The 13483-nt window shown below is 54.8% G+C and overlaps 3 protein-coding genes across 3 annotated transcripts; 1 reads left to right on the top strand and 2 right to left on the bottom strand.

Moving 5' to 3' along the window:
- Window positions 1-908: 908 nt before the first annotated feature.
- HRG_09816 (MYND finger domain-containing protein) lies at window positions 909-1388 on the top strand (the record flags this gene model as incomplete). Its single annotated transcript, XM_044868287.1, has 1 exon — window positions 909-1388. One exon carries the CDS (start codon window positions 909-911, stop codon window positions 1386-1388), a length of 480 nt encoding a protein of 159 aa, XP_044716868.1.
- A 364-nt stretch (window positions 1389-1752) lies between these two features.
- On the bottom strand, window positions 1753-7172 carry HRG_09817 (PIF1-like helicase domain-containing protein; the record flags this gene model as incomplete). The annotated part of the gene is made up of 5 exons (XM_044868288.1): window positions 1753-2774; window positions 2839-4073; window positions 4126-4244; window positions 4299-5823; window positions 6178-7172. 5 exons carry the CDS (start codon window positions 7170-7172, stop codon window positions 1753-1755), a joined length of 4896 nt encoding a protein of 1631 aa, XP_044716869.1.
- A 2047-nt stretch (window positions 7173-9219) lies between these two features.
- HRG_09818 (reverse transcriptase (RNA-dependent DNA polymerase) domain-containing protein) lies at window positions 9220-11299 on the bottom strand (the record flags this gene model as incomplete). Its single annotated transcript, XM_044868289.1, has 6 exons — window positions 9220-9415; window positions 9476-9512; window positions 9576-10263; window positions 10334-10654; window positions 10722-11025; window positions 11256-11299. The coding sequence occupies 6 exons, from the start codon at window positions 11297-11299 to the stop codon at window positions 9220-9222; spliced, it is 1590 nt and encodes a 529-aa protein (XP_044716870.1).
- Window positions 11300-13483: the final 2184 nt, after the last annotated feature.

The following is a 13483-nucleotide window of genomic DNA, read 5'->3' on the forward strand; positions in this document are numbered from 1 at the left end:
GGCGCCCTGGGGTCTGCCTTTGCCACGCACAACAAGCGGCTCAAATGGCGCTTTGAAGCCTGTGGAGATGGGTGCTTGTTGTACGTGCCAAAAGACATCAAAGTCATCAAGCCGCAACGAAGCCCTCTCTTTGACTGGCTCTTCAAGCCGCTTGAAGAGAAGGTGGCGGCACGGCAGGCCCATGCTGATGTTGAAGCTACAAGGGCAGCAGCCTGACGGCTTCACTAGCTTCTTTGTGCGTAGATTTGATCGAATTGTGTTGTGTTGTTCAGCAACAAGGGTAAGGGCCCGAGATGACACCCTCTCGCGCACCGTGAGATACAGGTCTTTGAGTGTAAAGGAGCTGATTTTGTGCACATCGTGACGTCGAATAGCCTCAATTTCAGAGGCCTGATGAGCCCAGAAGGCAGCGAATTTCTTGAAGACGGTTGTGAGATCCCCTGTTGAAGACCAAAGGAAGCGCTTCATCGAGGAATGTAGACCCTCAACGACTGAGGTAGTTGTATGACCAAAGTGGCGATGCTGGCTGACGAAGCAAGTGACGAGCTTCTCCTTGGGCCTAGTTAAATAACCACCTCCTCCCACTAATCTGCCACCCAAAAGTGGGTCAATGTGGCGCACCTTTAAGGTAAAGGTGGCGTAACGCAAACAGGAGACCGGCCCCTTCCAGGGTCCGCCAATGCCTTGAGGAACGGGACGAGAGTTGGGCATAGCCGAGCGCGAGCACTCGGGTTGTTTTTATAAAAACAAGTCTGTTGGAGAAGAGGTGGTTGCTTGGACCCGCTACAGCACCTTACCCGTTTAAGCCTACCCCTCATCTCCACCCTGCGGCACAAATGAGCTTCAAATTGATTCAGCCTCTTCACACAAGCAACCTTCAACGATTTGGTCATCGGAATTAGGTCATCATGGCCCTTGAGTGCAATAGCTGCAAGAAGTCGCCGCCTGAAGTTGCCCTCCTCAAGAGGTGCGCGAAATGTTCCACCACGCCGTACTGCTCCAGGGATTGCCAGAAGGCAGACTGGAAGGTCCATAAGAAGGTTTGTGGCAAACAGGCCGACGCCACGACATCGTTCCAAGATGGGCCTACAACGGGAAATTCATCGCCTCCGAAGGGGTTGGAACAGGGCGTCATCCGCCCCTTCACGCGTCTTGAAAATCGCACTTGGCTGCATGATCGATCGGAAAGAGATGTCTACGGGCTGCTGATCGACGCCTACCGACTGCGCGTTGAGGACATGTACAACATTGAAGGCGAAGCAGACGCGGATAGCATATATGGTGGTGCCGCCAACGGGTTGCGTGGCTTCAAGCGTTTCCTGGAGCGCGTCGAGCGTTGTCCCGGTATACTGCCGCCGTGGTGGGATGCAAAGAAGAAGAAAGAGTGAGACACTCGGTATGACCCCATCGCAATGGCACGACCTACGAAGCGCGGTGGAAAAGAGCGACATCATCGAGCAATATGGGGATTCCCGATTCCCGATGCAGCTTCGGATGTTTGCCGAGTCCGTGTACGGTCGAGCTCCGGGTGGGACAAGTGGGACGGCGATGAGTCAAATGATGGTCGCGATGGAGCAGGGTAAAGCAGAGGGGATGGAGTCGCATATGATGGACATGTCAGCAGCCATGCTTGGTCGGCGGTGAAGGGATACGCTTGGTTAGTCGACAGCACCGCAGATCGAGTAGAAGCTGGCCGATCGTGGCTACGACGTACGAAAGGGTCAAACTATCGGGATGGTTAGTATACTGCCACTACTTTTCGAAACCTTGGCCCTCGTATAACCGTCTCGTTTCCGCGGCCAAGTTCTTGAGTCTCTGCATTCCATCAAGTATGGCCTGATCCAGCCCATTGCCAATGAAATCATGGTACCTCACGGGACCAAGAAGCTTGATGCCCCGAAGCGAGGTGCACCTGGACAGTTGCACATAGAGGCTCGTAAAATCGCACTTGGAGGGTTCACCATTGGTCACACGATTTCCACGCAGCTCCAACAGTACTTCGACGAACGTTTTACCCTGGGCCTTGTAATCGGTGAGAACGAAGGCTGGTACGACGGGCAACCCACGTCGCGTGCATCTTGCCGACAAGAATTTGAAGTGAGAGCTAGTCGAATCGAGCGTATGCGACATGGGACGGATGAGTACCGTCCCCACCGGGAGGGATGGTATCGCCAAGGCTTTCGTCTCCTCGGACTGCAGAAGAATGCCGAGCGGTGGCCCGAAGTGGATGGTCACGTCATCCGCCAAGCAGTATCCCGGGTGATTGGGATCGATTATCACGTCCACGGCAGTAAAGTCGGCCCCATTCACAACCTTCAGGCCAGTGTAGATGTTCTTGTTCACAACCACGGGTATGCCCTGGGCGTAGAAGAAGACGCCGGGGACTTTGCAGGCAGAGTCGTCGCCTTGTCCGATGGTTCGCGCTACGATGTCTGGAGAAAGCGCGCCGCTACGCCAGGTGTGAGTCGAGACAAAGATACGGATATGCCGCTGGTTGAAGCGCGCCCAGCCCACAACAGCTTCCATGTTGAGGGCCCACCGGGTGCGGTTCAGCGGCGTTATAGCACGCAAACCATCGTGGAAGGTGATTTGGGAGCGTCCTACGATGTTGGCGTTGAGCAAGTCCAGGTCTTGCTGTGTCTGGCGCCCGTTACGGACTCGGTCCAGGAGTGCGCGGAGCTGGGGATCGTTGCGTGCGCGGACTTGGTCTTCGAGGAGCACCACGGTTTTGAACAGATGCCACAATCTGCAGCCGCTGTGGTGAGAGATGGTGGCTTGTCGCAGGGGGGTCTCTGTTCGGTCCGGCGGTCTGATGATCAGTAGGCTTGTTTCCCGCACGGGGGGCGAACTGGTAGAAGTCTCCCATCAGTAGAACGACAGGCATGCCACCAAACGGTTCGTCCGGACAGTCACGGAGCGCCTGCAGGTGGCGACTGACGTTGTGCAGAGTGGCTCCTCCCAGCATACTGACCTCGTCAATCACGAGCACCAGCTTCTGTTTCCAGATCCACTTCTTCGCCTCCGAGAAGGGGGGAGGCGGTTTGTTTGGATCGCGATGGGAATCTAACCCACAGGCCGAGTGGATGGTCGTGCCGCCAATCTGGGCCGCCGAACTGCCCGACGTGCCGGTTATCTGCAGAAGATGCGGCTGGTTCCTCGCCGCGAACACGTCCTTGAGGGCATCGATAATCCTCGACTTTCCCGTGCCACCCGGCCCGCCGGTGTATTGAAGATGCTGACCCGCTGAGTCCGGATTGGCAGTATACTTGTCCAGAAACAGGCAAACGAGTCGAAGGGCCATGGTCTGTAGATAGTTCAATGTAAAGCTGGCCGCGGTGGCGTGTCCCATCTCCGCGAAGCTAGTTGCCGGACTGACGTCGACAAGCATCCGAGGGCCTCGTTCATTGAGGTCGCTGCCCGGGAGCGCAGCAGCGGACTCCATATCGCCGTAGCAAGCTAGCGTATCGTCGATGTCGGCGCCATCCGCGGAAAGCATGGTCCCCTGAGAACCACCCTCTATGTCGTCTAGCATCCGAAGATGCAAAAGTTGTTGGGCCTTGGCCGCTGCTTGGACATTGTTCTGAGATATTGGGAATTGGCACGAGGCGTCACCTTGATCGTGGGCCATATTCCGGTACAAATCCTCTTGACGTTGGACGAAAGGTTGCTCTTCTTCAGTCGGGTTCTCTTCGCATAGATCGTGTATTAAAACTCCAAGGACGGGTGAGTCTTTTGTGGCGTCCGTGTCCTGCACGGCATTTCGCAAAATATGGAGTAGAGCTCTGTAGGCCTGACGATGAGCCATCGCTGGAGGCTCTTCTTCGTATCGGCCATCGTCAAGTGGGTACTCGACGTCAATTGTGTCGTCGCCCTCCGACCGACTGGCCCAGAGCTTCGCGTCCTTACGCGCGTCTTCGGCCGACTTTCTCAAAAGACAAATGTTAGAGACGTAGAAACGGATACGGGGACAAAGGCCCGCCCGATGCGTCGTCCATATGTCGGTTATATCGCCTAGGCTCTCAGAAATGAAGTTTTCCCAAGGAACGAATAGCGCCAAATGTAGGACAGAATTGCTGCACAGGATGTCAGACGGAGCGAAAACGGTGCCCGGGGGGTAGAGCGTACCGCTTAATATACACTGGGTGGTCATCCTCGTGGTCGTCGCTGATGTATCCTTGGAAGATCGGGACGGCGTACTGGTCGGGCCGTCGAAGCTTTTGCATCCAGCCTTCACAGTCGGGATCCTGGCCATCGAGAAAAATGTGAGAGTCATCTTCACTCCGACCATTTCGACGCACCAAGTGAATCATTGACATGTAGTCATACAGGCATAAGTCTTGTAGAACATGACCGCGGTAGGCGTACGCCTCTAGGCATAGAAGGGTTCGCCCTCCTTGCCTCAGAGGGATTGTCTCCGGGGGCTGTACGGCGTCCGTCAGCTCGCCGGCCTGATGGCGGAGATGCGCCCACAGCCGAAAGATTGTCCAGTAGAGGGCCGTCAAGTTCAGGAAGGACCAATGCGGCACGTTGGTAAAGTCGGTGTCATATCCAAGGAGATGGTAGCAGACCTCCACAGCCGAGAGCTGTCGCTCGGAGAAGATCCGGTTTGCCGTTCTCATCAGGAATTGACGGCTTTCGTTCAATACTGCCTGCTGCCTCTCGTCGGGCAGGGTGGGACCTGGCGCGCGAGACGTCGGACGACCGGCCTCGCGAAGTTGGCGGGCAACCTCGGTGGCGAGAGCAATGCGCTTCCACATCGGCGTATCCAGTTTGGTGGCGTAGTTCGTGATGTAGTACACCATGGCCAGGCCCTTGGTTTTGGTCAAGATCATCGAGACGTCGTGATTGTGGCGAAGGCCGACCGCCAATGACTTGTTATACCGGTTGACGAGTGGATGGTTACGCCGGATCTGAAGCAGACCGTCCTCTGTGAACCCTGTCTCCTCGACGATCTTCCACGGTGCCTTGAAGCGGCAGGCTGTCCTTCTCTGTGGATCTGCACCCTGTTCGACGATGCCCTTCAGAGAATACTTGAGGCAGGTGTACGTGTGGGAGTGCACTTGGCAACAGTACGCGATGAAGTTGGATTCGTCTTCGAAGGCCGCAGTGAGAGCCGAGGTGCTCGTCATGACCTCCTCCACAGGGTAGATAGGCTTCCTCTCCTGTCGCACGGCTTTTCCGGCATCTTCATCTAGACACTCATGAAAGACGGAGTCTACGTATCGGATCACCTGGGCACGATATGCTCCTTCCGCGGGATTGGCCATGTCGTCCATCAGGTTCGGCAATCGCATGTTGCCGTCCAGCCAGAGGAGCCCATGCAAGTGGAGGCTGCCTCGCTCGTTCGTTTCCACCGTCGCGTAGTAGTGGCTGATCTTCCCGAAGATCGATTCCTGGCCTGTGTTCACGTATTTGTCAAAGAATAGGGATATTTCTCGGTGGAAGAAGATGGCCGAGCTGACCGGATCCATGGTGCTCAGGGCGATTCTGTCGTACCTTTCACGGAGATCGGCTAAAAGTTCCTTTGCAGACTCGTAATCGTGGAGCCTATGAATGGCAAGCTTCATCTTCACCGGATTATTAATGTCGTTAGGACTGATGGTAATCCAGATTGCAGGCATACCGGCGCGGATGTCCAGAGCTTGTATCTTCCTCCGCATAAGTAAACGGGATTCGTTCGAGAGCGGCTGTGCATGGCCAAAGATCGACAGCTCGCGAAGCAAGAGCGATATGTCGGGGTCCGACGTAGTCCTGGTCTCCCGCATCTCCGCCTCGGCCCTCTTCAGTCGGTCCTCGGTCAAGTTCGCATAGGCTTGCTCAAGTCTGTGGAAGGAATCTTCAGCGACACGGACCATGCTGATGCGGCGGTTGGAGGAGCGAAGGAGGGTGTTGAATACTAAGAAACAAAAGACAGGATGGGTGGCAAATCGGCCTCCATGCCGTTGCAATACGTATCTGGCCCAGTAGTTGAGCGAGTGATTCGGACGACGGTCAGTAACATCGCTTTGTCGGCTATGACTCGAGTCGCCCTTCGATTTCGGCCCCCCCCTTCCCCACGGAAAAAGCTTCGGAAATGTTCGAGGGAAGAAATCTTCGTGCAGGTTGTCTGCAAAATCCGCACCACGCTCTACTCGGGCAAACGGCTGGTCTCCCGTAGTTTGGACCTGCATAACGCACGGCACAGAGGTGCCATGTCGGTCTGGATTGGCGTTTACGATGTCGGCCAGAAACGACAGTTTATCGGTCTCGGCGAAGGCAGCCGGTCCATCGAGAGGAAACATGCCGGACGTAGACGTCTCACAGACAGTGTCCACTTCCTGGCCGATGGCAGCCGAGTCGGGGACAAGAGTCACCGGCTCACCAGGAGAGGGTTGAGTCTGCTCGGTCGACAGAGTACAGTCCAAATCGCAAGATTCGGCGATGAAAGTAGGATCGATCGAGTTCACCAGTTCATCGATGCTTCTAAAGCTGTTTTCCTGCAAGCCTCGGTCGGTGTCCGGCACTATATGGTCCGTCTGTGTCTTCTCAACAGTCGACGGTTCCTCTCTTCGCATGCGGTCCATGATGACGGTCGGAACACTGGACCCGTCGGCATACTGCCAGCCATCTATCTCCGCTTGGTCGATTGCGATGTCCTCGTAAAGCGGGTTGTTCCTTCGCAGCCATGCCAGGGCAGCTGCCACTCGAGATTTACGCACCTGAAGCAGGTGTCTGACGTCTGCGGAGCCAGGCTTGCCCGAACCGCTCCAAGAGATGTGGATGTTCTCAATGGCCTGCAGTAAGGGATGGGGAAGAACGGTGGCAACAAGATCGTCCACCTTGTTCGGAAAGACGACGATATGTCCTTTCATGTGCTTGCGGTAGCTGATTCCCGAACGGGTCTTGTTGTCGACCGTGAACTTGGTGATATAGCCAAAAGGTGCGTGCAGGGCAATGAGTCTCTCTTCAACGGGAGAGAGGTCATCAAGCTCCTTGGGGTACCGATGCTCGCAACCGATGGCCATGTTGTTAACCGAGCAGGCTTTGGGCAGCCGTCCACCGTCGAAGCTGACGCGACACTCGCGGCATACGTCAACTCCTGCGCGCTCGTGCGGCGGAAGGCAAGCGTCACACTTCTGGATAGCCCTGGTCGCCTGCAGCAGGGAGGGCGACAAACGACCTCTCCACTGCATGGCTGAGAGCTCGCAAGGCGGCGTCTTCCTGTAGCAGAAGACGCAGTGAGAAATCCGTAACGTCCTCTCGTCCGTAAAGGCTTGGTAGAACGATTTAGGAGCTGCTACCCGAAGGGCAAGTGGAATTTCGTTGCACCAGGATCTTGTTGACGACGCCTGCTCCTTGGCGCGGAAAGAGGCGTTATAGTGATGTAGTGCGGATTCGACTGAGCCTCGTTGAAGTTGAAAGGTTTCTCGCATCGGCCGAGGTCTTTTGGGGGGGCGCTTGGGCAGCGTCGGCGGTGGAGTGGGAAGCGCTTGCTCTTGTCTAGGTCGTTTCGGGGACGGAGTCGCCGGCGGCTGAGTGGTGGTCGAAGTGGGAGGTGCTTCTTCTCTGAGTCGGTTCGGCGATAAATTGCCTCGCGGCTGCGTGTGTGGGTTATATTGGTATTGGGCTTCACGTCGGCGGGGTCGGTCTTCAGCGCGCTGGCGATCCATATCATGTAAGAGACGGAGGATCTCGTCATGTGGGACTCTGACGGGCTGTTGCCGGCGCTGGACCCTGGCTACCTGTTCTCGCGGCATGGTGAAAACGAGTGGCCCGAGGAGAGAAGACCGGCTCTGCTTGAGAAGAAAATCGGTTCCAGTCAGACAGACTTGTCGGCATACCTAAAGGGTTCGGTCAGTCAATCGGCCGGGCAGCGGGGTCGGTGGGGCTCATTGTGGCTTGCCTTGACGATTCGAAAGGCACCAGTCGGTGGCGCAGGCGCACGGAGCGGCATGTGGTCCGTGCTAAGGTAGGGCGCGGAAGGACGCGGAAGAAAGATCCTTTCGTCACGTCGTTCCTCGTTCCTCAAGGCACAGGAGACAGGAGACCGGCGCAAGCGCCGCCAATGCCTTGAGGAACGAAAGTGGCGGTGAAAGTGGCTGTGAAAGTGGCTGGTGGGCACGGAGCGGGAAGCGGCCCGTGCGTAGGGGGGTGGAAGGTTTGCGGGGGAAAGAGGCGGAAGAAAGAACCTTTCGTTCCTCAAGGCACCGGCCCCTTTCAGGGTCCGCCAATGCCTTGAGGAACTTGAGGAACGGGACTGGAGCATTCAGTTTGGTTTTCACACTGACAGGTCTGTTGAGAAGAAGATGCGGCTTGCTCTGATAGTGTGGCTGCTTGGACGCCATCTTACCCCGCTACAACATGGTGGGTTGAGGGCGGGGTAAGGACGCAATGGAAAAGGAAAGTCTAAGGAGCCAGCCTTCATCTCGAATGGCGAAGGAGTCCGAACCGTTCGTGAATCATGCAGTGAAGTGGAACAATTTGTCAAGAATCGACCCAATGCCTCCGATTGATTATTCAAAGGTGGGACAACATCGACACCGATTCGGAGCCAGAGGCATCGCCCCAGCAAGCGCCAGCGGCAACACCCACCCCGCCGCCCACGCATGCCTCCCCGGCGTTGGGTACATCAGGTTTGAGGGAAATGCACAGCAACTCAGGGCAAGTTGAAGCTGTCATTGTCCGATGCGAGGCAGAGAAACGCAAGTTTCCCCTTTGGTCTGCCACTGCAATCCCTGCGAATCATGATGTGTTTTCGCAGTCGGTGCCCTCCGTCCCAGCGCTCATCGAGGTCCCGCTGGTCCTCTATCGGACGGGGACTCAGTCCGCCAACGAGGCAGACCTCGACAACCAGATTGCTACGTACCTTAATATTGATGCCGACTCCGGGTTTGCACCTCCAGAATGGCAGTCACAAGTTGGCACCGTCGTGGTCGCGCGCAAGGACAGGAGGCCATTTTATCCGCAGCATCTTGAAGGCGTGTGGATGTTCTGCGACCACATCCTGGACCTGTTCGGGGAGGGAGACGGGCCGCCGAGATGGCTTTATAGCCGTCACGCGTTCGAGGAATGGTGGGTAAATTATTGTAAGGAGCAAAAGCGCATACGCCCTGGGAAGGGAGGGGAGCGAGATCCAGACGACTGGGGTGCGGTCCGGTCACCTTATGAAGTGTAGGACGTTTACCTGCCGCGTTACGACGTGCAAAAGGTCAAACTATCAGGATGGTTAGTATATTACCACTACTTTTCGAAACCCTGGTCCTCGTATAACCGTCTCGTTTCTGCGGCCAAGTTCTTGAGTCTCTGCATTCCATCAATTATGGCCGGATCCAGCCCATTGCCAATGAAATCATGCTGTCTCACAGGACCAAGAAGCTTGATGCCCCGAAGCGAGGTGCACCTGGACAGTTGCACATAGAGGCTCGTAAAATCGCACCTGGAGGGTTCACCATTGGTCACACGATTTCCACGCAGCTCCAACAGTACTTCCACGAACGTTTTACCCTGGGCTTTGTAATCGGTGAGGACGAACGCTGGTACGACGGGCAATCCACGTCGCGTGCATCTTGCCGACAAGAATTTGAAGTGAGAGTTACCGGTAGTCGAATCAAGTGTATGTGACATGGGGCGGATGAGTACCGTCCCCACCGGGAGGGACGGTATCGCCAAGGCCTTCGTCTCCTCGGACCGCAGAAGAATGCCGAGCGGTGGCCCGAAGTGGATGGTCACGTCATCCGCCAAGTGGTATCCTGGGTGATTGGGATCGAGTATTACGTCCACGGCAGTAAAGTCGGCCCCATTCACAACTTTCAAGCCAGTGTAGATGTTCTTGTTCACAACCACAGGCATGCCCTGGGCGTAGAAGAAGACGCCGGGGACCTTGCAAGCGGAGTCGTCACCTTGTCCTATGGTTCGCGCTACGATGTTTGGAGAAAGCGTGCCGTTGCGCCAGGTGTGAGTCGAGACAAAGATCCGGATATGCCGCTTGTTGAAGCGCGCCCAGCCCACGACAGCTTCCATGTTGAGGGCCCAGCGGGTGCGGTTCAGTGGCGTTATAGCACGCAAACCATCGTGGAAGGTGATTTGGGAGCTTCCTACAATGTTTTCGTTGAGCAAGTCGAGGTCTTGCTGCGTCTGGCGCCCGTTACGAACTCGATCCTGGAGTGCGCGAAGTTGGGGATCGTTGCGTGCCCGGACTTGGTTTTCGAGGAGCACAACGGTTTTGAACAGATGCCACAATCTGCAGCCGCTGTGGTGAGAGATGGTCGCTTGTCGCAGGGGGGTCTGTGTTCGGTCCGGCGGTCTGTTGATCAGGAGGCTTGTTTCCCGCACGGGGGCGAACTGGTTGAAGTACTGATTTGACGTGGAGTCTGTGGGTGGCGAGGTCGTCTGAGTAGATGAGAATGTCGTCGATGTAGGCTGTGCAATATCTATCAAGGAATGGGCGTAAGACTTCGTTGATTCGAGCTTGAAAGGTAGCTGGGGCGTTTGATAGTCCAAAAGGCATCACCATGCTCTCGAAGAGACCATATCTTGTGTTGAACGCCGTCATCCACTCCTGACCCTCCTTGATGCGTATTCGATTGAACGCTGCGACGACATCGAGTTTGGTGAAATACTTGGCTTGGCTTAGCTGAGAAAGTGTCTCCTGGATTAACGGTAGCGGGTAGCGGTTCTTGATGGTTATCGCGTTAAGAGCTCGGTAGTCCACGCAAAACGAAGGCCCCTCCTGGCTTCTTTGCAAATAACACCGGCGAGGCCGCCGGTGAGGTGCTAGCGCGTATAAAACCCTTGTCAAGGTTTTCCTGAAGGAATTTCCGGAGGACGAGAAGTTCGTCTTGGGACATCCCGTACAGAGGTCCATGTGGTGGAGTCGTTCCAGGTTGAAGTTCAATTTCGTGGTCGCAGTCTCGGTGTGGGGGGAGTTTATCCGCCTCTGATTGGTCGAATGCCTTCAAGAATTCATGGTAGTGTTGTGGTACTTTTGTTGCAGGATCGATCAAAGTCTTGGGTTCGAGGGCTTTGTGAATGTCTTCGAGTGATGCCCTGAAAGGTACATATCGGCTGCTATTTTCCGGGAAGCTCGGAGTTCCTGTGTTTGTTGGTCCTTGGGGTTAAGGGAGGTGATTCCGTCCTGTAGCTGGAGCTCTCGGTTCATCTTGTCCATGTCTGTGAGTGCAGAGTCGAATCGGATCCGTCGGCGTGTTTTAGGTTCTACGAAGGTGGAGGCTTCTGTGATGACCCCAAGTTCAGCCAGCCTTTTGTCGATCTCATACAGTGATAATGAGAATACGTCGACGTCGCGGTTTTTGGTCAGCATGTGGAACGCGGCTGCGCCGACTCTTCGGGGGATTGATGGGCGTGGCAGTATAGTCGTGGTTGCAGAACTTGACAAAGAGGGAGCTCCAGAAACAGGCAGTTGGTATTGTCCTTTCTCCATGCAGTATTTGCGGCAGTGATCAAAGTTGAAAGTGACCACATTCGTGCTCCAATTGACGATTGGGTTGTGATCTGTTAGCCAGGGTTTTCCAAGTAATTATGACATTATACTTCCCAAGCTTCGTTACGTAAAAAAGCATCTTCTCCTTGTGTCCCTTGATGTCCATGTTGAGCTTCACCACATGAGTGATGTCGCCAGCCGAGGAGGGTCTTCCATCGACTACGTTCAGCCGGCGACGGTTTCGTAATTCATAAAGCGTGAGTTTGTTGGTGTGCGCGAAGGATTCGTCTATAAACCCCTTTCCGGTGGCACCTGAGTCAAGCATTGCTTCGGTTTTAATCGGGGTGGAATTGTCTTCGATTAGGTTACAAGGCAGTAGCAAATGAGCTTGGTTGGTGTCCAGAGAAGAGAGCAGTAGATCGCCCTTCTTGCGTCTCCTGCGCCGACTTCCGTCGGAGACTACACTTTTCCGTCCTCCATGGTGCGGTGTCGCAATTGAGGAACGATGTTTGCCCGAGCTGCACCAATGGCAGAGTCCATGCGTTGTGCAATAGGCTCTGCGTGCCGCTCTCTGCTTCCGTTTGGGGTCTACGACCAGAGGCGACATCTTTGGCCCCCAGGTGATGACGCTCAAATCCATTGAATCCCCGCCGTTAGAGGTCGTCGATTGTGGCGTGGTGGAGGTTGTAAGGTTGCTTTGTGACTTGCTGAGTTGTCGGTGTTTTTCTTGAAGTAATTGGCATTGACTTGACGGCATTCGTTATCGCAGATACGGACAAGGTCCATAAATTGACTAAGTTCGGTAGGTGTATCTTTGCCCTTAGTGAGAGAAAGTCTCCAGATAACGTTGTCGTGGAGGGCACGTCGGAGGTGAGCAATGAGCGCCCCACTATCCCACTCGGTGAGCTTGGCGACGGCATACCATTCGGGAGGAATGTCGTAAGGGATCTATGGCCTTGTTTCATGTCAAAGATTTTGAGTTGGGCGGTAGCTTTAGCGTCAATATCCCCGAAGGCTGACTGAAGGGTGCTTTTATGGCATTGACATCGTCGAAGAGAACCACCCCATCTTTAATGTTGTAGCGGACTTGGTCATGTGCTTTGCCTTTAAGGCATGAGACGACATATCCCATACGTTGAGGTTCCGAGTTCCACCAATCTTTATTCATTTCGAGCTTCAACTCGAGGTGCTGGAGGAAATTCGGCAGAAGCGTGGGGTCCTCTCCGGTGAAGGCCTCAGGATCAGGGTGTTCTGGTGTGCGGTGTGAAGCTCCTTTGACTGAATGATCTTTAGGTATGCTTCATTTTCTGCCATAAGACGGGCGATCGTTGCGTCTCCATCACTTTTAGAAATGAGCGTGTTTTCTAGGCGGGTTTGGAGGTCCTCCATGTCCCTTATTGTCGTCGTGGTCGAGGCACGTAGTGAATCGATTACCGCTTGCATACTGTATGCGGCATTGCATACGAGGAAGACTTCTTTCATGAGACCGGCTGGGTTAGCAACAAAGGCATTTCGGAACGTTTCATTGGTATTGCTGGCGTTGAGGAGGGGCAGGGGCACTCGATCGACGGGTGTGGGGCAGCGGTAGCCATTGGGTTGTTGACGGTGTGGTGGTTTAGGTGAGAATTTGGTTGCAGGGTGTTTTGGTGAGGTTTGAAAGCGACAAGTGCGGTTTAGAACTATCGAAATCAATAGTCACGTCGCGGACGGTGATCTATTGAGGGGGGTAGTTGGTAGACAATATGTGACGGTACAAGTGCACGAACAAGGTCGGGTGCGACTTGGGTAAAGTGATTGTCTACGAAGAGAGAAGGAGGTTCCTAAGGAAGACTCTGACTTTCGCTATTTACATGAATCAAAGTGAGACATTTCATAAAGTATGAAAGTCACATGATCGTTCCCTCACAATATCGAAGCATGATTTCTCGTTGTATCGTCCATCTTCTGCATCGAAAGAGGAAATGTTCCACCGTTTCCGCCGACTGTCCGCAGGTGCACTCATCCGATTCCTCTGCCCCGATTTTGCAAAGGTAGCCATTCAGTCGTGATTTGCCAGTTCGAAGT

The sequence above is a fragment of the Hirsutella rhossiliensis genome (assembly GCF_020360975.1).
Source record: "Hirsutella rhossiliensis strain HR02 chromosome Unknown scaffold00013, whole genome shotgun sequence".
Classification (NCBI taxonomy): Eukaryota; Fungi; Ascomycota; class Sordariomycetes; order Hypocreales; family Ophiocordycipitaceae; genus Hirsutella; species Hirsutella rhossiliensis.